Genomic DNA, 24,905 nt, shown 5'->3' with positions numbered 1-24,905 from the left:
TACGCAATTATCTGTGAATTTGTTTGTTCTTGCCAGAAATGTCATATTAATAACGAAGAATTAGCTAAAGTAGAATATGTTAAAAGTCTGAGAATTGTTTTAAACTGAAAGAGTCTGTAATTTCTAAAAGGTTATGGTGATTTTTCTTTGGCAAGCGGTTTTGCTGTTTATTATTTATTCACCATAAATGTACAGCATGTATCATATCAGTAGCCATGAATGATTAGTCATAAATATTAGTCATGCTTTATTTGTTTAAATCCAAGTGCAATTAGCAGAATTCATTACAAGAAACTAAAGTAAAGCTCAGCTCACTGGTGCCACTTAATCATTTAAGGTTGACTTTTTGTCATGCTTGGTCTTGCTGGTAAACCAGATTTGGTGAAGTTTGATTATACTGGTTATTTAGCTTGGTCAGGTTGATTATGGTAAAAATTTAACCCAGTTTAACCAGTTTGAGCTTCAGTAAGGATGTTCCTGCAGTCATGTAAGTGCTGTTTAATGTTGTTAATTGTATTGTTTCTATCCTATGTATGTACATTTATTTAAGAATATTAGAAATATTATTATTATAAATAACATTGTTCAAATGACTGTTCTTTTCTATTTATTAATAATTATTTATTATTATAGACTACCGGTCAAAAGTTTTAGAACACCCCCAATTATTTTCCCTGGAAATGGTACAACATCTAGTGTACAAAATATTAGTATATTGTAAAGGTGTATTGTAAAAAAAAAAAAAAAAACCTGAAAAATCTAATTTAAAAAAGAGGGGTGAGCTTTAGCGAACAGTTAATTGGTAAACAGCTTACAGCTGGCCCGAATCAATGCAAATAAAATTAGCTTTGAAAATTGATTTTAAAAAATGTTCATTTCCAAAGCTATTAGTGTATTAAATATACACCATTTTTTTAATTCTAAATTCTGGGCATTTAATGTATAAACATAGACTATTTTTATATAATTCTTTTTATTTATTCACAATAATTAATGCTATACATACTGCAAAAAATATAAATCTAAATTAATAACATTTCTTACTCTGATATTATTAAAGTAACATTGCAGTAATTAATAACTTATTTTTAATTTCCTTGTACTTGTTTTAAGTAGAGATGCACAGATGTTTCTGATGTTTCGAATTTCGGGGGCCGATGCTTATATACGATATTATACATTTATGTATCTGCCGATGCAGATACAATACAATTAAGGGTTTCTCCTGAGAATTTTGTTTTCACATTTTTTGGTTTCAGATTTACTTAGCCATTTTTTTCTTAAATACACTGTTAACAGCTTTAAACCCTAATTTTTAATTATTAAATTAAATAAAGCAGTATATGTACTGAAACTAATTAAAAAAAATTAAACACTACCTAAAATAAATGGATTTAAAAGTAGCACAGCCCATTGTAGTAGAATGACCAGCGTCGCTTAATCCTTTTAAAGTTTATGATAAGTACTTAAGGAAAATAGTTTAGAAATGCAATAACTTTTGATTATTCTAAAATGCAAATATCCAAATTATGAAGAAAAACATATTAAATTATTTAGTAAACAAAAATGTATTAAACAAACCAGAATATGTTTTAAATTTTAGATTTGTTAATGTAGCTCTTCTTGATTAGATAACAACTTCACACATCTCTGCTGGATTTTTTCAGTCAGCTTTATGAGGTAGATTCACCTGGATTTCAGGCTTTCAGTTAACAGCTGTGCTGAACTCATCAAGAGTTAATTACTTGAATTTCTTGTCTCTTAATGTGTTTGAGAGCATCAGTTGTAAATAGTGAAGACTAAAGACTACTCAACTAAATAAAGAAAAAAATGACTTTAAGAAGAAATGAAGGTCAGTCAATTCAAAACATTTCAAGGACTTTGAAAGAATCCTCAAGTGCAGTCGCAAAAAAACATTATGATGGAACTGATACTCATCAGGACCGCCCCAGGAAAGGAAAAGCAAGAGTTCCCTCTGTTGTACAGGATGCGTTAATCAGAGTTACCATCCTCAGAAACCACAAGTTAACAGCTCCCCAGATAAGAGCACCTAAATGCTTTTTCACAGGTTTGTTTAACACTTTTAAATTACTACATGATTCCTTATGTTTTCCTTCATAGTTTGAATCACTTCAATATTCATTTACAATGTAGAGAAAGGAAAGAAAAATAACAACATTGTGAGAAGATGTGACAATGAGACAATGAGAACAATGAGAAGATGTGTCCAAACGACTGGCAATGTATGTCTTTTTTTTCTAAAATTCTGACAACCATGCAAAATGAGAAATTTCACATATTGTTCTTAAAAAAGCAATCAATTATACTGATATACTGAATATTCCAAGATCATCGTGCATCTATAGTTTTAAGTGATTTAATGTGCTAAAACGGTCTTATTGTACTGGCAAATAATATTGCTTACTCCAGGAAATAACTGATAATATTTTACTTTTAGTCAAGACATAATGATGAAACAGACACAACAATCTGCCATAGAATAAGACACTTTCAGTAGTTTAAATTATTCAGTAGATTAAATTACTTAAAATGTTATATATATATATATATATATATAACTACTTAAAATAATATATAAATTACTTAAAATCTTTTATATATATATATATATATATATATATATATATATAACATTTTAAGTAATTTAATCTACTGAATAATTTAAACTACTGAAAGTGTCTTATTCTATGGCAGATTGTTGTGTCTGTTTCATCATTATGTCTTGACTAAAAGTAAAATATTATCAGTTATTTCCTGGAGTAAGCAATATTATTTGCCAGTACAATAAGACCGTTTTAGCACATTAAATCACTTAAAACTATAGATGCACGATTATCTTGAAATATTCAGTATATCAGTATAATTGATTGCTTTTTTTTAATAATTGTATAATTATTAAATAATTATACATAATTGTATAATTAATCGTTTTTTTTGTTTAAAATATTCACTTTTGCATGGGTATATATATATATATATATATATATATATATATATATATATATATATATATATATATAACCATGCAAAAGTGAATATTTTAAACTTGAATTTAGAGGAATTTACTAATTCTATAATTGTACACAATATCTTATATCAAATTAAATTAATTTAAAATATATTTAATACTGAAATATGATACAATAACATTTTATAACTATTATTATTGGTAGAATAAATAATAAAATACATGTAATATATTTGTAATTATCTATGTATCTGTGTGTATAATATATGTGTGCTGTCCTTCCTGCCTGCGCGTGCATGTGTGCATGCGCGCGCGCGCTGCTTCCACCTTGAAGTTCGGTGGGAGACGATTCCGCGCTGTATCCTTCCGCCTGCAGTAGAAGTGCTGAGGCTAGGGCCGCCGCCATTTTGAATGTCTGGTCCGTTCCTCCCTCCGTCGCAAACAGAGACGATTCCAGCGCTTTCCTGGTGTCAGTACGGCTGGTGAGTACGGTGTCTTTCGGAACCACAGCGATAAAAGACCCGTTAGGACGGTAATGGAGCTCGCGGCTTCCCGGGCCGCCTCGAAACGGCGCTATTTTAACACTGTCCGCGGCTGTAAAGGCTGAGTAAGGGGGCTCGGGAAGTAGAGCAGCTAAGGCGAGTAACGTTTATTACAGGTTTAAAAAACTCAAGAACGGCGTTTAGCGAGTCACAAACTTAACGGCACGAGTCGGAGAAGGTTGAGTAGGCGAGGGTGCAGTTTTGTACACTTTAAAACGCGTGCTTAGTGAGATAAATCGGTGAAAATAGCGAGCAATGAGTGGCCGTGGCTAATCCAGATCCGTGGATTGAAAATCCAGTTCCGGCGTTTCGTTCTAACTGCGTAAACGGATATGCTGCAGTTCAGCTGCAGCCGACCCGTCGATGTAGTTAGAACGAAATTCCGGCGCGGAGTGTCACTTCACGGACTGGATTTGCTAGGAAAGCCTCTGATTGGGCATCAGGCGTGTCCATACTGACAAACCTAGCTTGTGCTTAGCTTGCTACGTATATTTAAACCTTTTAAACATGCATATATAAATAAATTCGTGTAAAATTAGCTTTAAAACTTGCAGCTTTCTTCATAATAAAAGGCAGCTGCCATCCGGGTAATGTAACGTTAGCTAGATAGCCTGCCTAGGTAGTTAGGTTGCTCGGTTAGTTAGCTGGCTAATTCGTATCCAGTCTTTAGCTATGGTCCCTTGAGGCCTTGCTAGGTAGCTATCTAGGTTAGCTAGCTTGCTATTAAGCACACTTCTCTCTGACAAGAACTAGAAACAAGGAGGAAACGTCAAGTTGAGAAAAGAAGGGCAATAAATGAATTAATCCGTTTTTAAACTGCAGTAAGTTGAAGAAGGTAGCGTTAGGTTAGCTAGCCTAGTTTACTACTAGGTAGCTGACTGCCTAGGCTGCCTAAGTAGTCTTTTTAGTGAACAGTCGAGCTAGGGAACTAGTTAGCTAACTACTGAGCTTGCCTAAGCTGAGGCCTTGTAGCTTACCAGGTAACATAAAGCAAAAAAAAAAAAAAAAAAAAGTTTTTTAGCATTAAAAGAGCAATGAAACACTTCACTCTGACAAGAACTTGGGAACTATGAGCTAGGAGGAAACGTCAAGTTGAGGAAAAGGTCAAGAAAATGTTTTAACCGCTAAATTAATCCGTTTTTGAGATGTAACTTAGTTAGCTGAAGTATCTAAGTTAGCCAACGCATATAACCAGCTAGTTATCTGGCTAATACCATGACACAGAAATATCATGATATTAAAAATTCATATCGTGATAATTGGGCTGTTCTGTCTTAAAAGTAGTCTATTATTTACTCCAAAGCTTTAAGTGTGTTTATTGTATAATTGTTTTAGTTTGCAGTTCATATGCATGCACTAAATTTTCTGCTGTATTATTTGCGGCATTATATTATCTAATGCTATATTATTTATTTTGCCACATTATGATTATACTATTATACTATATTCCTGAAATTAATGAATTATTTTAGTTTTTCTATATCACCAAGTATATTGTTATTGCCAAACAGTCCCTGAAATATCGTGATATTATTTTAGAGCCATATCGCCCACCCCCACTGCCTAACTTGCCTTTTTAAAGCTTAAGCTGTTGGAATGAGTGGACAACGTAGCTTGGAGGCTATCTAGCCTTTGGAGGCCCAATTGTGCACCTTTTTAAAGTAATTTAAAGTGACGGAACAGGTTTTGAGCATTAAAATAGCAATGTTATAAGTGTTTACTCACATTGAAGATCTTTGTCATGTAGTTTTCACAAAAAAGAAAGGGTTCAAACATGCAGATTTCTCCTTTTTAAGAGATCTTTCATCTGAGGTAACAACGACATTAGTTAACGTTATCTAACCTAGTTAGGTTTCTCCCTTTATGTCTTGCTAGTAAGTTATGTTTAGATATCTGTAAGTCAAGCACACTTCACTCTAAGAAGAACTAGAAACTAGGGAACTAGGAGGAAAAGTTGAGGAAAGAAGCTCAAATGTATTAACTACCTAATTAATTTTGTTTAAACTGTAGTTAGCTAAAAGAGTTAGCTAAACTGGCCAGTTAACTAGCTAGTTACCTACCTGTCTAACTATCTAGGTTGCCTTACAAGTTTGTCTTCTTTCTTTGTTATTTAATGTTTTATTGGTTTCAAAGTCATTGCAATTTACAGGAAATTAGCACATCAATCTCAAGAAACAAATTAAAATCTTTTTTTTACAGTGTTAACTTAATATTTAAGACTATATTAAAGTTTTACAGGGACACATGCAGAATTATGTGTGGAAAAACCTAGCTCGTGATTAGGTTAATTTATCGATTAACCTAGCTAACTAACCAGTTGTAAACAAACCTAGCTTGTGCTGAGCTTGATACTTGATAAACCTTTTTATGTAAGTATATATGTATATAAATGTGAATCAAGGTTTCAGACTTGCAGCTTTCTTCATTATTAAGCAGGATTCAGGTTGATTGAACTGTATCTAATCCCTTTCTGTATCCTATCCTTGGCTATGCTCCTTTGATGCATTGCTTGCTAGTTAGTTATTTATCTTTAACTCAAGCACACTTCACTGTGACTGAAAAAGTAGGAAACTTAAGAACTAGGAGAAAATGTCAAATCGAGGAAAGAAGGTCAATCAATTGTATTACCGCTAAATTAATCGGTATATAGCTCACCTATTTAACTAGCTAGTTACCTACCTATCTATCTAGGCTGCCTAGCTAGTTTCTTTAAAGAGGTGGGAATGAGTGAGCTGCCTAGCTAGGGAGCTAGCTAGCAAACTAGTGAGCTAGTCTAAGGCTAAGCTAAGGCCTGCTAGCGAGCTAGTATAGCTCATTTTGCACCTTTGAAAGTAACAAAATGTATTTAAAAAAATAAAATAAAATAGCCTAAAGTCTAAATACTTATACATTTTGCCACTTTTTTTGCATTTATTATAAGTAACCTAAATATAATGCTAATGCCAGTATTCGCTGTTGCATGTATATTTGCTGGTTTCAATGCCGATATACACATTTATAATTTGCAGAGAGACTAGACACCCTGATATAACCAATGTCTTAAAACGCTAATAAAATGGTTTCAAAATTAGTTTACATAAGTTTATTTTATAGAAGCATAGTCAACATCGGCCAATTGAAAATCTTGAAATTTCGATATCATGGTGCTTCCCTATTTTACATCACTACAGTTCATGTTTTGGACAAGTAATAAGTGAGTCATGTCCGGAACGATGTGTGTGCTTGTAGTACAATATATTGGTATGACCTTAGTCATTTTTGCTGACCTTAGTTTTTCCCATTATGGCTTTGTCTGCAAGGAGAGCCTGTTAACATGAGTGAGCTGGTGTGTCGACATTTGTTTTTTCTTTTTTTAAAAACGGGTTTTTATTTTATTTGTTCCTTAAAAGGGTAGATTTGCATTTTTATGCTTTTATCAGTGGCACAAAATTATTTTGAAATTACTAGTATTTATCGTGTATTGTTTAGGCAGTGGGTTGTTCAGACAATAGTAGTAGTCATTGTGACAGACCTGCTGTTTCTCTTTGTGTTTTTTTTTTTTTTTTTAAGTTTTGTTCTAGATTTTGGAACATTGTTGTGAGGATTTGATTGCACTTAACAACTAGCTAAGTTTGGGATGTATTTTCTGATTTCATAGATCAAGTATTCTCCACTGCCCCACAGCTTAGTACTGGTTGATTTATATGCCTGTAGCCTACATCTGGCATTGGTTTAGTCTCTTCTATTGGCAGTACTATGAGACCAGATTGGTGTGTGCATTTGCACATTTGTCAGCAATGGACGCAACTTTCAAAAAAGCCAGGTATGTTCATTAGCAGGGTTTCCAGTGCTCACCAATGAGAATGTAGAGTATTTGTGGTATTTTTGATATCTGCTTTATGGGATCGTTTCATGTAAGCAGGAATGAGTAGAGGAAGTTCTTTCCCTCACCTGTGAATGTGTACTTTCAGGTCAGTCAGTATTGTGTGTAATAAAAACTGCCAGCTTTCCTCGCAGTGCTTTAGTTCATGTTTGTTTAGATTTGCATGTCCTGTAGGAGAATAGACGCCTACTACTACTATTTTATCATATGTTGTAGTTGGAGTTTTTGTCTGTTTCTCAATTGTGTACAAAAGACAAGTACTGCATATAGTATATACTATATACATATCTTTAATAGTGTTACTTTGGCAGGTTGGTACATTACAATTTAACATACTGACCAGTTTTGTGTGAACAGGACGTGATGAAGCATTGCTGTACCAACATACTAGTGCATTTTAAAACAAGTTACTTTATTTCAGTAATTCAGTTTAAAATGTGAAACTCCTATAATATAGATGTGTTACACACAGATTGACCTATTTTAAGCACTTTTTTCTTTTATTGTTGATCAGTGTCTCAGAAAATTAAAGTGTTATATAAGACCAATTTGTACTTTTGGCAGTGTGCCAAGTCCTGCTGGTAAATGAAATCCATTGCGCAAGTTCTTCAGTCTCTGTAGCTGCTGCACTGCTGCATCATTAGCTTCCATTTTTGCTCACGTGTTTCAAGATGTAAGAAGCTCCTTCTTCTCCCTTTCGTATTGCATTGTGGAATAGTGGCATCTAGCAAAACCATTTTCAAAAAACGAAAAATTCTGAGTATGCATGATTGATATCTGATAGTGGTGTAATGGTAAATGTATTCTTTATAGTCACAGTACAGGGCTCACGGTTTAGTTTGATCAATTGTACGAAGAACTTTTCTTATACTTATTCATTCATTTGCTATTTTTTTTCCCCAGTGTTTTTCAGTTTGTAGCCGACTGTGACCTTTTATGAAAAAATACAGGAAAATCTTAATACAACATAAATACAACAGTTAATTTGTTATAATACATTTACTAGAGTTGGGACCATGCAGGATGACATTTGTTGCTACTTGCTACCAAAGCTCGTTTTCTCTTTGGGAGAATTTAGATTAAGTTTTGTTCAAATATAGCCTATTTTAAACCAATATCACTCCTCCTATTGCACATCCTTTGTATTTGGTGTTGTATTTAACAACAGTAAACATAAGTGGTTTAAAGACTAGATAAAATGTGTATAAAATGCAAGAAAGTTTATATTTCACAGCTTAATGTGGTACAGGTGAGATTAATTACCACAGGGCAGATTCTATCTATATTATATTATATGCTTGAGCTGCGCAACATTTGAGATGTTTAATATTGTTGTGTTAAAACATAAGTGCGCATATATTTTTTTTAAACCAGATTTTGTGAATTTTTAAACCAAAAAGAACCGCTGATGTGTTTGATGTAATTTGGCTCATGTGACGTGTCACTGTTGCGAATGCTCACATTGTGATGACTATGCTGAAATACTATATTGGCAGCCCTAATGTATACTTCACACTCAAAATGTAATTAGTATTAACAATTGATTAATTGGCATGCACCCTTAGTTACATTAAACACACAGATGAACAGAAGTGCTAATGTAGTGTTTACTTATAATTTAGTATTACGTGTGTTACAGAAAGGTATACGTGAAGGTTTTTCAGGATGTTTTACAGCATGTTTTTAAACATAAAGATGTTTTTGACTACAATCCTGTAGTCGTAGCTCAGGTCTCCTCTTGAATTGATTTTGTGGTGGTGTTCCTGCTTGGCCTACATCGGTGTTGAATGGGTCGGTACTGAATGTGTCACTAGGTTCGTTCCCTGTGGAGACTTTGGTTGTTTTTGTTCCTCGTCTGGTTGCTAGGCTCGTCCTCCATCTGATCGAGCCAATTCTCTCGGGGTGAAGGTGAACCGCTTTGGTGAATGGTAAAAATCCAGATCAGAGCAATGATGCATCGCTGCTCCACTAATTCCCATCTTTCCCAGGCCAATATGAATCAGGCTGAATGTTGAGGATCCTAACTGAGATACTCACCTGTGTTTTATGGAGATGACTTGTGACATTTATAACTTTGTTCGGGTTTAAAAGAAGAGTGGATGTATAATTACTTGGCTATAGTCTAGGTGTGGCGCTTTTAGACTTTTTTGTAGATATATCATCTCAGAAATGATTGCACTACACAATATTGTCATTTTAATACCATTAAACGGCACTGCTATAATAATGAAAGAATAGCATGACGAAGCATTTAACCCCTTTTAAAGACAACAAAATATGTGATTAATTATAGTTTTGGAAATATAGGCTACTTTTTGCAAATATACTGTTCCCACTCTGTGTATGGAGTCAGTTATTAAAGCACTGATTGATTATTCCATCACTGGCCAAAATACTATTTACTTTTATTTATGTGAACAAACATACAAATTTACACAATAGACGATATCATTATCAAATATTATTAAGGTCATGTTCATTTATTGTATGATATGTTGGAAATGTATCCATTATTACAGAGTGGCTAGATGTGATTTGTTTTTCTTGTTGGTAGTGCTGGACAATATGGCCAATATTTTGCATAACAATGTATAGTTTAATTTCAGTCAATACAGTATAATTTAGGGATCCACTGATGTGGCAAAACTGCGCCGATATACAATATTACATGTATAAATCGGCAGAGGTTGACGCTGATGTACATTTTTTAAAACTTGCAGAGAGCCAAGACATCCCGGTATAACTTTAACTTTGAAACTAATAAAAATAAATAAAATGTAACTTAAATCAGTTAATTTTTATAGTAGCACAGACAATGTCCGCCAATTGTGGTAGCTATAACCCTTTGTCAGATTTTATTTTTGGAAGGAAAATATTAACCACCACTGCTTAGCATTATTCCCAACACAACATAAAGGTACAATTCCTATCTGCTTGTGCATCCCAAATATAATTCAGCGTCAACACACACAATATAAAAATAACAATACCTACAGACTTCTGAAAAAATGATTTGTCAATTCATGTAGTGTCTCCTGTAAAAAATGTCAGTGAGTAATGCTACAGATAATGTATACAGAAATTCCCCGCCTACTCCTGCATCGAACTAAAACGGTCTGAAACAGAAGCACTGCAGCACTTTTTCACCAAAAACAGATCAAAATAACAAAAAAAAAACATGAAATGAGAACTTTTAATATGATAAAACCTCTCAAAGGATTTTCAGCACTTTGTTTCACAGCCCTAATTGATAATAGGATCCAGATTAGGTCTGTATAGTGTATCGTATTAGCATCATCAATGCGTGCATGAGCAATTCTCACTTCGCAGGATGTATGATGTTGCACAAGGCAAATTAAACATTTTGCTACAAAAAATTTCCACTGAACTTATTTTACGTAACACGTCTACCAGATATTATATATATATATATATATATATATATATATATATATATATATATATATATATATATATATATATATATATAATTTTATTTATTTATTGTAACTGTAGTCTTGTTTGTCCCTATCCATCCTCCTGCTCCTTTTTCTTGATGGGACTTTATCTCCCTCTTGCTGCTGTGTGTATAGACTATACACATACACTAATTTTACAATTTGTTCATCTCTCACTGTTCTTACCTCTTGGGTTTAAGCAACTGAAAATAAACGGGTATTTCACAGATTAATCTTTAGGCTTTAGCATGTTCTTAACAGCAGGTATTAACTCTAACAGCTGCAACATTGGGAGCCCCTGCTTCCTTTTTTTTTTTAAACCACTTTGACCAAATAACCTAAAGCCTGGAGTTGAAAATGCCTGGGACCAGAAACCTGCAGTAGAGTCGTGGAACGGTACTCTTTTTGTCTTAAGACTGGCGGCAAGAGCGTATAAAGCTTACTTTAGTGAGAATAGACTTGAAGCTCCCTGTTTCTTACTGCTGCTTTTTTGGGGGTTGGGAAACAACTTTCATTTCTACAGCACACCATTTATTTGATTTGGTTTGATTTAAGTTAGCTTATTGATTTGATTGGAAAAGTTGTTGTAATCTGCCTGTAAATTGTGACATTCACATATATGTAAGATCTCCCATAAATGACTGAGATGGGAGTAGCTACTCAATTTACTCCCTACTAATGCCTTATATAAAACCCCAAACTCTGATCTAGATCTAGAACACTATAACTAACTTAAAGCTGGCAGGAGCATGGAGCTTCTGAGGAGTTTAGCTGTGAGTGTTTTATATCATACAGTATCTGACTTTAATGGTCCAGGGTATTTTAAATTCTTATAATACTGTGTGTGGTCATGTGATTCCACCCCCACCTCTATGCAACATGGAATCAACATGGAGAATAACTGAAATACTGAGCAACTCAAGCAACTTGTACCAAAGAAAAGGCTGTCTGTCTGACACAGGAACTACTTTATTATTATTTTAACAATCAAAAATAACTGTAAAAAAAGTGTTTATGCACAATGTGTGAAACTTCATATTGGATGGGAGGTAAAAAAAAGCAAAGTTACTGAGAAATTCTTGTAGTAATCACATTACTTCACCAATTACTGAAACTAATCCTGTTCGAAATTCTATAAATGCTCTATAAACTTAAATTCTCTTTTTTTATTTCCAATTTTGCAGTGTCTAAAAGGGCTGCATGATATTGGGTGGAAAAGAAAAATACATTGAGGAAATCTACAGTTTTTACATTGTGAAATAAAAAAAAATAAATACAAGAATATTCATCAGATTTTGGTCATCCAACATGACGGAATTTTTTGAATCCAAAATTTGTGTAAAATAAACAATATTATGTAGAGACACTGTCCTAGGATGCAATTTAAGCTCTTCAGGGAAGGCAAAATTGACACAGTTAAACCATTTACAAACAGTTTAACGCTTTAAAGTGGTTCACATATGACTACTTTTTTATAATGCTTAGTGCAGGATTAGAAAAATGCACAAATAAACACAGTAATGTTAATATATTTATTTTTGGATTTGCTGACTAAGCTTTAGGATGGTTGTGAGATAGCAATACTAGATCTGGTTACTGTATGAGAGAAAAGTTTGATTTTTGTCATATCATGCAGCTAAAAAAGGCTTGAAAATTTTGACTTTGTTTTATTAAATTAATGCTGTTCATGGGCTCATTGTGAAGACAATGCTAAAAATATATATATATATAGTATATTGTGCAGCTCTAGTCTCTGACTGGGTGTGTTTGGGTGTCCCGGACTCCTTCACCATGTATTTGGTGAGAGTGTTGAGTCATATCTCAGTGGTATGCTGTCTGATCAAGAGGTTTCTACCTTTGCCCTCAGGATGTTTACAAGCTGAGGCTTTTTTTTTCCTGATTGTAGGCCTCAGCGGTGGTTGAGGGGAAAACTCGGCTCCTGGTTTTGAGGAATGTGGAATGCTGTGACCTCCTGTTCTGCTTTAATCACTGAATTCTTACTTTATCACTGCAGCTGAGCCTTATTCATGCCAAGGTTCCCTTTAATCCGTGTATCATTCGTTCATTTGATATTCAATTGAGAATCAAAATCGGAAAATTAAAAAACCAATTCGTTTTTTCGTTTTTTCGTTTTTGAATATAATACCAAAAAACGAATAACGGCTTGTATTTTGTATTTTTATTTGGTTATCCAAACAAAAATTGGAAATTTAAAAAACGGACCAGGAGCCGAATTTGATTTTGATTTTGAACTTGACCCATTTGTGTGCCCCGGAAGTTACTGATTTGTTTATTCTTGGTGGGTTTCTGTTGCGCGGGAGTTCACTGCAGTGTTATCTACACAGTCTGTATTGCTGTAGGCAGCATGGCCGGACTGGAACCACATTCTGGCCTAATTAAAGATCTTTTTGAAGGTGGTAAGACGCATGAAGAGATTTCGTGCACGTTGCAGCAAATGGGGATCCAGCGATGTTCTGCAATGAGTGTTAGAAGGTTCTGTGTTCAACACGACCTTAAGCGAAAAAGACATGTATTTTCTGTTGTCATATCGTCTTCTTTCACTGCAACGCGTTTAGTTCCTCTGAACAAGATAAAACTCTCCATCCTCAACTCCATCCAAAGCCTACAGCAATACAGACTGTGTAGATAACACTGCAGTGAACTCCCGCGCAACAGAAACCCACCAAGAATAAACAAATCAGTAACTTCCGGGGCACACAAATGGGTCAAGTTCAAAATCAAAATCAAATTCGGCTCCTGGTCCGTTTTTTAAATTTCCAATTTTTGTTTGGATAACCAAATAAAAATACAAAATACAAGCCGTTATTCGTTTTTTGGTATTATATTCAAAAACGAAAAAACGAATTGGTTTTTTAATTTTCCGATTTTGATTCTCAATTGAATATCAAATGAACGAATGATACACGGATTCCCTTTCTCTGCTGTTCCACACAAACCAACTTGACATTTCCTTTTAAAATGCCATGGCGGTCATCAGCTGTGTATTGAACAGCTTATTTTTTGCGCTATTTTTTGTGCGCCTTGCTTTGAGACTGAAAGGTTTCTGTCTGAAAGATTTTTCGCCATGTAATAGAAAGTTGTACAAATGCTGTGTGGATAGGTAAAATTTGAATAGTTTCTAGTGTGTGGAACATTTGACCTGCTTTAGTTCAATATGCATAGGCTGTCATGGCAACATATATTTTTTTCTTTCTTTATATAAGGTCCCAAAAATAACTGCTTTAGACAATATTGTCATTTTAATACAGTTTTATTACACTGATAAAGATAATATAATAATATTAAAGCGTAATAATGCTTTGTGCCTGTGTTGACTCACTGAATGAATCAATTAAAGCATTGATTACAAGTCTGTGCGTTAATATCAGGCTCAGAGCTGGTGTAAACACAACCGTGGGGAAACTCAGAGATGACCCAGAGCTCTCCTCAGACACTGGATTATACTTTAGAATGGGTTTTTTGCTGAAAATCTGAGAAATAAAGCAGTGAACCAGTCACAAAGTTACTGGATTAATTATAAGTCTTCACCAGAGAGTGATGGTGCTGTTTTTTAGAAAAGGTAGGATTTCTTTCTTGATCTTTCTAGCCATATATATATATATATATAGATATATATAGATATATATAGATATATATAGATATATATAGATATATATAATGCTGATATGTTGAGGCATTATTGAGTTATTAAGCTGTGAAGACTAGATTGTGCAAGGTACATTGTGCTAAATACTGTGCTTTGTGCTTCACAATCAAATAAATGATCCTTACAGACAGAGAAAATTCCTCATTGATTGTAATTGAGATAGTGGAATTAAACGATTGGAGAAATCGTTTTAACTTTAGTAGAAACTCCTTTTCTCTGTGCTCCTCAAGTCAAAGTTGGTAGATGTTGCATTGTATTGATTTGTTTAGAGATAAATGGGGCTTTTGGTATGTTAAAGGTGCACTAAACCCCCTGATTTTTGCCAAACCCTCTGATTCCACCAATAGGTCAAATTAAAAAAAATAGATTGGGAGGGACACTGGGTGATGTATGGGTTTAGAGGCATGTTGGGAGTATCCGTATACCAAAGTACACAGAAACATCATCCACACCAATAGCACATTTGAACCTGTGAGGATGCTGCAGAGGTGGAAATGACCACTCAAAGCATTTTTTAAAGGATAGGAATTTTTTATAAAAACTTTAAGCAGGACTTCAAATTAATACATTTTAGCTATCAATGGGAAAAAATATGGTTTAGGGTTTAGTGGCTCAGGAAGTTATAGGTTACAGGTTGAATGTTTGGCAGCCTCTAGAACGTCATCCTCTGCTGTGCTGTCTGAGAGAACGGTGTATTTTGTCAGTGGTGATTTCTTCCAGACGGTCCTTTTGAGCCAGCTCCTTTTCCACCCAGCATTATCAGCTGTTTTGCTGAGAGGAGAGTAAGATGCAGGGAATGTCTTTGTTCAGCAAGTAATTACTGTAGTTTCTCTGCTGCTGTAGCAGCTTAATTATGTGCTGCGCGTTAACAGATAGAGGTGCGGTGTTTATCTGTGACGGCGAGTCTCCTGCTGGAGGTGGGCAGGGGAAATAAACTTTCTGGGCATGTTTTCTGCTGTTGTCTGTGATGGATCCCCTGGTGTGACAGTTGTGATTAATGCATGCTCTCTCTCTTTTGGCCTGTTGGTGTGATAAACAAAGGTCTCTCCAGACTCTCGAGGTTCTCAGGGCCTGTTCTGGTGCCAGCTCCAGTGTTTGAACTGGTTCTGTCCCTATGTGTGAATGGAGCATGCAGAAGAAGAGGTCACTCTGTCTAGGCTATTGTGGAGCTGTGCTTTCTGAAGTCGAAGGCAAGAGCAGATAGACACGTTAAATATAATCCTTTCAGCACTGCTAGCTCTGAGTCATTTCCTGTCCCTTCAGCTCTGTGTGTGAGTGTGTGTACACACACATTCAAATAATGTGATGCTTATCTGGCGGCTAGGCCTAGGCCTGCCATGGTGGCTTTTTTTTGTTTGGACGATAGATTGTCTTAGGAATTATTGCAATAAATTACGTTATGGTAATTTTAAGATACCATTTAGGTCTACATGAAAGACATTGAGAGGTTTGCTATTTGTTTTGCAAGATTTATATACAGTACCAATCAAAATTTGGACATACCTCTGCTCTTTTAATGTGTGTTCCCTTCTTGTAAATTTAATATTAAAGACTATATGAAAGCTATACAGGAACACATGCAGAATTTGTTAATTTAATTTATTTATTTTATTTTAATCTCAGCGTCTTCATGAGGGGGAGTCACCTGGAATAGGTTTCTCAGCGTCTTGTTCCTGGAGTTCCAGGAGGTGCTGAACAATAGCTCCAGCTCATCCCAACTCACCATCTCAGTTTGAGGTTTAGATCAGTTTACTGCATTAATTCCATGTTCCCTAAAATTTTTGTAATGTCTTTAATATTAATCTACGATGTAGAAAATAACTCAAATGAAGAAATATTAAGGGGTAGGGGTGGGCGATATGGCTCTAAAATAATATCATGATATTTCAGGGTATTTTTGCGATAACGATATACTTGGCGATATAGGAAAACTAAAATAATTCATTCATTTCAGGAATATAGTATAATGGTATAACAGTAAAATCATAATGTGGCAAAATAAATAATACAGCATAAAATAATATAATGCAGCAAATAATATTGCAGAATATTTAGTGCATGCATATCGTCGCTGTCCAATGAAAAACACTTATCTCCAAAACAAACAAAAAAAAAACCTTGGAAACTCTCAGTGTAAAAAGAGTTTATTTTAGGTAATTTTGAAGAGTTTCTATTGGTCTATGCATTAATAAATTTTGGTACAGTGTAAGGGACATTGGGATTGCACATTAAACTATAGCAATATGGTTCTTATTGTAACTTTTGGTCACTTTTGCTGTTATCTTGCCAGTGATTATCTGAACCCTTAGTTTGAAGTGTGCTTTTCAAAAATTGCCATTTCAAGGGCCGTGTAGGCTTAACACCAGCCTAACAAGACTCAGGACTCTCAACCCTAAGTGTGAATGCGTAAAACAGAGGGGTTGGGCTAAGAGGTTGGGCCAAGGGCTGAAATGGGATTTGGGCAGGAGTCTAATCTCTGCTTTAGTTTTCTGGCTGTGAGACAGAGTAGTACACACCTTGCAAATAGGCGGCAGGTAAATGAGCTGCTGACTGTGGGCACAGTTCTCATTACACCTTCAAAAAGGGCATAAAAGCTGCTGTTTAGACGGGTCGCCCTTTCTGGTCTGATGCGGTCTACTTTTGTATTTATGCTTGCACAATATCCTTTGCCTCAATGTACATGTTTTGGGATACCTGCTCATTTATCATCATTTAATTGAATTTTGAACATTACAGCATACAAACCAACAGTCACCATTTTTTTTCTTTGCTAGTTTTGGCCAAATATTTTTGGTTGACTAATATTCATGCCGTCCCAAGATTTAATATATGTAATATAAAAATATGTAAATTAACATGATATTGCAAAGACTATTATTAGTGTAAAAATGTCTTTATGTTAAAATGTTCCTGTTGTCCATCTCGTTAGCCAATCAATGGCGATATGTTTGCACGTATGAATATTCATGAGCAGGAGCCGAAATCCTCCACCGGACTAAAGCAGCGTTATACTGGATCACCGGTGCACTTTTTTTCACAAAAAACAGCTCACAGTGCATTCATTCATACTGGAGACCACGACTCGACATTTTAAAATGAAAAGATTGTGGAATGAGACCTTTAAGTCTAATACCTTTTTTAGTGCAGGTCTGCTGTTAGTTTAAGTGTAGTGATAAATGGTTCATATTTACTATCTGCTTTTGAGTGCAATTCTATTGACATTACTGCAGGAATTAGACAAGCTGTGTCACCAAAAATGGCTGAATTGCTGCTTTTATTATAAGGTACTTTCACAGATATTTGGACGTATAGGGTCAGGCTCAAACTTCTATGTTCTTTTAAACAAAATACCTCCTTTAAAAATGCTGTGTAGTCAAAGACTATGCTTAATCCAGGTCTGGGAAACTGCTGCATAGTGTGTCATCACACATCATTGATTTTCAGACCTTAGACTGATGAGGAATCGGCCTGTCGGGCCGTGTGTCCTTGTGCAGCAGGAATTCCTCGGGTCTCTGGAGAACCCAGGCCTGTTTGGTATCGAATGTTTGAGGAGCAGGCCGCTGATTATTACCCAGTCTACCCAGCTGAGTGTAAATAGATGAGAATGTAATCTTACCACTACGCATGTGCTTCTTTAATTTTTAATCAGACTCCAGCATGCTGAAACCCTAGTGCTCGCCTCTGCAGGCTCATGAAGGAGGAATGGAATTTCACATGCGGTTTCACTGTTATCCATCACAGTTGTTTATCGTAATAATCTATCGCCTTGTACTTTCTTCCCACATATTTCAGCACAAGTGTAGTTGTGTGTGTGTAAGGCATTAGTCGGGCAAAAATTGCTGCGCCCCTATTGAGATGTTTAATGATATTCAGAACTCTGCAGAGATGTTTCTGGGTACAGATCAGGGGCTTGCTGTGGCACGCTGAGCGTGAAAATTGCATTTGGTTGATGGAAGAACCTGTTTTTGACTAAATGCGGTTGTGAGTAATTTAGGTCTGGCTTTTTGTAGTATTGAATTAAAGAATTTAATCAGGTTCTGTGGGGAAACCACATGCATGTACATCTATCAACATTTAAAGGTGCAGTTCTTAAGATGTTGTGGGATTTTTTATTATTATTATTATTATTATTATTATTATTATTATTATTATTATTAGAAGTGGTTTAAATAAATGCCGGCTTTGCACTTGTGCATCAATTCCTGCTAATCTAAAAACAGAGCTATCTGCTAGGTTTTAGACCACAATATGTTTTTCTGGTTACCTTGAGAAACTGTGGTGCTGCTAATGGCACTGATATAAGAGCTACTGCAAACATGGAGATCCAAAAGTCTGAATGTTTAGCTGCTTATTTGTTAAACCGAAGAAATGTAGGATTAAAACTGAATAGAGACGACAAGCTGAGAGTTACTGCTAAAATTACTGTCTGTGTTATACCCAGTAACCGGTGTGTTGGGACATGTGGCTTGGGCTGTTTGCTGTATTATACTCAGAAACTGGGGTGCTGAGGCTTGTGACTCCGGATTAGGAACATGGGTGAACCGGAGTCATTTTTAGAAAGCTTTTTAACTACAGTTCTCAACTTTTCAAACATAATCTGGGTTAGAAGTGTGGGTTTGTATTGTTTGCTATAATATCGACCACCTTTTTTTAAATATTGTGAATGATATTCACAATAATATAGTTGGGGAATTACTAGTGATAGGTGGAGTCCTAGTGAGTGGGTTGGGTAATTGGCCGTGTAAATTGGGGAGAGAATGGAAAAAAAAAAAAATAGTGGGCCATATCGCCTACCTGTACTCTTGGTAGAATAACATCACTTTTATAAAGCTCTTTCAAAATTGCCGCTAATTGATTATTATTATTATTGTTATTATTATTATATATTTTTAAGAGACATCAGCTTTGGCTGGTATGGCCAAACATTCTGAGAGATACATGCTAATGTATTTATTGTATGCTGGAAAAGAACCAAGCAAGGCTGACCCACACTATTACTACTGGTGGACACTACCTGTACAACTTTATATAAAGTTATTCTCGAGTGCGTATTCTCTCTGTTATTTATAAATGTGTATATTGGAATTGGCAAAAAATATGTGTAATATCTTCATAGGCCCAGAATTTGTGCATCTCTACGTCAGAGCTGTTAAAATTTGATTTGTAGAAGCAGAAATTGCAGTTGTCATAATTTCTCTCTTGGACCTTGTTAAACTTGGATCATGTTTCAGTTGTTAAATACTATTTTTTTTTGCATCGGACCAGTTTGAGTAACACTTATCTTGATGCATTTGTTGTTTTACAGCTGGTGTGTTTTTTTTTTTAAGCAAGCCTTATTTTTTTTAACCTTAGTGTGTTTTACACAACCATGCATTTAAAAGCAAACTCTAATTCTAAAAAGAAAGCTGTTCTGTGTTCTATGGTAGAAAATGCCATCTTTGTTTTGTGTTTTGTAGTTGCTATGAAAGATATTTCTGCTAGTTTTCAGTGTAGCGTTTGTTTATAACAGTTGTGGGCTGATGTTGGTGTTCGCGGCTCACTCTGGAATGTGAAGAGGGAGATCTGCTGTGTTTCAGAATTTGATAGAAAGAGAGAAGGAGAGTCAGAGCTCCTGTGGTTTCTAGATCTGTAAGGTGACAGTAGTTACAGGCAGAAATTGGGTTTAATTGATATTGAATTGATAGTGTGGTGGTAACAGTCTGATGGATGACTCCAGCTATCTCTTGGTTCATTCTGGAATTGATGTTTTAAAGACAGTCCTGTGAAAATGCCTCAGTTTAGACAGAATAAGATTGACTATTTATTAGATCTTTCACAATGATTTACATAATAGACTCCTCATACAATATGTGGTTATGACTTTAATAACATATTAACAAGGAAGAGCCCGGAAACAATGAATGAGCTGGTGTGTCAACTTTATATATAAAACAGCTCTCTTATTTGATTCATATTGGATTTATTTTGGATATTTAAAAGTGTTTATATACTTTAAGAGTATTTTTTATTTTATTTTAGAATACGGTAATTAAATCAGTGCCAAAAATTAGTTTTAAAATGACTATTGTTTAATGCTAAGGGTGTGCCATATTGTATCATACAGAATAATATCTCCAAAATTTTTGAATATCGTGAACAATATTATACCCTGAAATATCGTGCCAGATCAACCACCCCTAATTATTACATCAGGGTACTACTTCTTTTTTTTTTACTGTCTTTAGTAAAATAATAAATTCCCACCGTTCTCATTTTCCCATTAAATATCTACTAGAGACAGATTATATTTGTCCAGTATCATTTATTTTACTTTAATCCTGAATATATGGAGATATATGAAGTGTATTATTATTAGTACCATGACATTCTAGGTCATTGCTTCTGTTACCAATCTGATAACATTCTTGTATATTCTTGTATTATATTATTTAATATCTCAGTTAGGTGCCATATATTGTATGCAATAATACATTTATTTTCATTTTGTTTAGCATATTTGTGAAATAATTTTTTCAGTCATTGTTTTCTTATCGTATTTTTCTTTGTTTATGCTTTATCTCTCACTGTACTTAATAATAATAATAATAATGATAATAATAATAATAATAATAAAAACAGCTTTGGAAAGTTAGGAGATTGCTTAAGTTTCTGAATCAGTTTCTCTGATTTTGCTATTTATAAGTTTATATTTCAATAAAATGAACATTGTTTTATTCTATAAACTACAAACAACATTTCACCCAAATTCTAAATAGAAATATTGTCACTTAAATGGTCAATTAATTTGCAGAAAAGGAGAAATGGCTGAAATAACAAAAAAAGACGCACAGCTTTTAGACCTCGAATAATGAAAACAAGTTCATGTTCATAAAGTTTTAAGAAATCCAATATTTAGTGGAATAACCCTGTTTTTTAATTGCAGTTTTCATTCATCTTGGCATCATGTTCTCCTCCACCAGTCTTACACACTGCTTTTGGATAACTTTATGCTGCTTTATTCCTGGTGAAAAAAATTAAGCAGTTCAGTTTGGTGGTTTGATGGTTTGTGATCATCCATCTTCCTCTTGATTATTATATTCCAGAGGTTTTCAATTTGGTAAAATCAAAGGAAACCATTACTTAAAAAAGGCCCCTTTTTAAAAAAAAAAACAGAGCTGTATATGTGTCATGGCCACGTAGCATTTTATTTATTTATACATTTTAATTTGTTTCCAGTTTTTTTTTTAGGCTGGTCTTTGCAGCTGCAGTCTGACTGCTGACGCTGTAAAGTTGGCCCTCATTTATCTTTGTAAATGTGCCCAGTGCTACTACTTCAGTGGCGTCTTGGCTGACATTGTGCTATTTTGCAGAGGATGCCAGCTCCGATCAGACTGCGGGAGCTGATCCGGACCATCCGGACGGCTCGGACCCAGGCAGAGGAGCGGGAGATGATCCAGAAAGAGTGTGCTGCCATCAGGTCATCCTTCAGAGAAGAAGACAACACGTACCGCTGTAGAAATGTGGCGAAGCTGCTTTATATGCACATGTTGGGATACCCAGCACATTTTGGGCAGGTAAATCAAACTGTTCACTGAATAGTCAATGCTGTCTATTCTAGTGGGACTGCCAGAGGGCATCTTATGTGCTGTCTCGTTGAGTTCTGCCATTTGTGATGTGTCAAATCTCATTTTTTAGCTGGAGTGCCTAAAGCTGATCGCATCACAGAAATTCACCGACAAGCGAATAGGCTACTTGGGGGCAATGCTGCTGCTGGATGAGAGGCAGGATGTACATCTACTAATGACGAACTGCATTAAGAAGTAAGAAAATGGCAACAATGACACTGATTTAATAATTGGCCACCACTTTTAAAATACGGCTAAAAAAAGTTTTAGTGCTATTAATTCGTTTAGAAATACTTTATAAACCATTAATAATCAGTTACAACACATAGTGATTTACATTCGTTTATGCTGTAAAACCTCAGAGCTTTCTGGGTGCTTATCTTCCTTTGTCTTTTCCTTTAGTCATCATTAAGCATTACACTCCTTATTACACATCAATAGTCTAAAAAATACAGCAAATATCAGCACACACACACACACACCTGGGAGATGAGTGGTCTGTTATGTAATTCAGACTAGACGATAAGATTTTAAATGTACTATAAATCAGTAGTGATTTAAAAAAAGTCACTACTAAACTCAGTTAATTACTACAGAATGCCTCTTTATATAAACTGTCACTAAAAATACAATTATTTTATTTCAGTATTTATCAGCAGCTCATTTTATCCAAACTGTAGGGCAGTGTTATTTATACAAACACCAAGATAGGACAGGATTAGTTTCTCAGGAGGTCCTGGGGTCATTTTCTCTCTTATGTGCGGTCCTCTGTGATTTTATTCCATGTATGTGTTTTTTTCAGACGCCCTCTAAAACACAATACAGGCTGACTTGACTCCGTGGTCCTCCAGTAATTTTAGTCCCGTCCAGGCGCACATCTGAGATTCATCACCTCTTTTTTAGTAAAATAGCTATTTGTATACACGTTGGGTGTACGTTTTCACGGAGATCGATGTAAATACAACAGTGAGTGGAAATGGAGGAGCTACTGAACGCCATGTTACATGACCGAGAACAACAAAAAAACTCACTGGTCCTCCTGTTTTTTTTTTGTTTTGTTTTTTTTGTTTGTTTTTGCAGTCCAGATGCAGGAGATTTATCACTGAGTAGAAGTGTGAAATATTTGATAGTGCTTAACATTTACTTCACATCTGCATGTGTGAAACATGAGTTTTAGCACTTGCTTTTCTAATTTTCTCCTTCTGCTTGATTCTCTTCATCACAGTGATCTAAATCACAGCACACAGTATGTTCAGGGACTGGCCCTGTGCACCCTGGGATGCATGGGTTCTTCAGAAATGTGTCGTGACCTGGCTGGGGAAGTAGAGAAGCTCCTCAAAACATCAAACTCCTACTTAAGGAAAAAGGTATCTCACCACCTCCCTTGCTCTGCGATGCTGTGATTATCCTCAGTTAAAATGTTTGGATTTGTAGACTTATAAGTAAATACGATTTTTTGTCCCCACAGGCAGCGTTGTGTGCAGTTCATGTCATTCGCAAGGTGCCAGAGTTGATGGAGATGTTTCTGCCCGCAACGAAAAACCTGCTCAGTGAGAAAAATCATGGTGAGAGAGAAGAAAGCCTTATTGTACATTGCTGGCATGTTATCAGGTGTCTGGAGATCTTAAAAAGGTCTTGGGATTGGTTTCCTAGATAGTAAATAAGCCTAGTAATGGAAAAACGTATTAATAAAATGCATTCAAATGTCACTTTTTCCAACTGACTATGTCGCAATATGCAGCATTACCAGAGCATGGCTAATGACTCTAGCAGATCTGAATATAACAGCCTAACTAAAGGGAGAGAACCAGAAGGTAACATAGACATGGAGGCACCCTAAAACACTGGCATCTACCCTTTGAGGAAGGCAAAATATAGTTTTGACTGATTTTGTGGAGAACAGCCAATATAATCAACATTATTGGATGTTGTTCTTAGTCCAAAACAAGGATCATTTGGCACATTTGCATTGCACTGTTTCCAAATTTGAAATGCAAAGTTAACTTGCTGATTTAACAAAAGACTGGGGCTAGCAGAACCTATGGCATTATTATTGGTTCTTAAAATCGCTATTTTCAGATATTTTTCATTGCCTGCTTTAGCTAGTGTACACAGTACTGAAGCCAATGGCGAAGTGTGTGTGTGGGCTAACAATAATTTTGCATTGTTCTGGACCCCATCATGTTTTTGTGTGCTAAACTGCTTATTTATGTACATTTAAAAGTAAATACAGGATTTGCAAGTTTACTGTAATTTTTGGAGACTTAAAAGGGGCACCAATCCCCTGATTTTTGCTGACTCCACCCTCAGCTTAAATTTGGGGGGGAAAAAATGCTAAAAAAAAAAAAAAGCCAAAATGGGAGGGGTAGTTTGAGAAAGGCACTGGGTGATGTATGGGTTTAGGGGTGGGCCAGGAGGTAGGAACTGATTCGCTGATCTGCATATTGTGAGTTTCCATGTACCAAAGTATCCAAAACGTTTTAAAGGTTAGTAAAGGTTTTAAAAACAATTTAAGCAGGAATGGTATGTTTCATTACTTTCATAAGGAAACGCATTTCAGGAAATGAAAAATGTATGGTTTAGGGTTTAATGGCTCTTCAACAGAACTGTAAAAAGAACACCACATAAATATTATTGTGAAAGTGGTCTACATTTGGCCTCTGATTGACAGGATGTCTGCAAATATATGGGGATTTTTAAAGACTATACGATGTCATTAGAGCCAATACTTTATTATTAAGTTAGTACTAAAATTCTAAAAAGAATTCTGTGGTACTGAAAGT

General features: G+C 35.1%; 1 protein-coding gene across 1 annotated transcript in view; it reads left to right on the top strand.

Moving 5' to 3' along the window:
* Positions 1 to 3,332: 3,332 nt before the first annotated feature.
* Positions 3,333 to 24,905, top strand: part of ap1g1 (adaptor related protein complex 1 subunit gamma 1) — a 48,141-nt gene continuing 26,568 nt past the window's right edge. The window contains exons 1-5 of the mRNA XM_022670090.2: positions 3,333 to 3,471; positions 21,868 to 22,071; positions 22,193 to 22,317; positions 23,348 to 23,489; positions 23,591 to 23,687. Coding sequence (XP_022525811.1) covers positions 21,871 to 22,071; positions 22,193 to 22,317; positions 23,348 to 23,489; positions 23,591 to 23,687 — 565 coding nt within the window. The 5' untranslated portion in view covers positions 3,333 to 3,471; positions 21,868 to 21,870. The remainder of the gene's footprint in view (positions 3,472 to 21,867; positions 22,072 to 22,192; positions 22,318 to 23,347; positions 23,490 to 23,590; positions 23,688 to 24,905) is intronic.

The sequence above is a fragment of the Astyanax mexicanus genome, chromosome 16 (genome assembly GCF_023375975.1).
Source record: "Astyanax mexicanus isolate ESR-SI-001 chromosome 16, AstMex3_surface, whole genome shotgun sequence".
NCBI lineage: Eukaryota > Metazoa > Chordata > Actinopteri > Characiformes > Acestrorhamphidae > Astyanax > Astyanax mexicanus.
The sequence above is the reverse complement of the archived record's forward strand: the minus strand, read 5'-3'. Positions and strand labels throughout refer to the sequence as shown.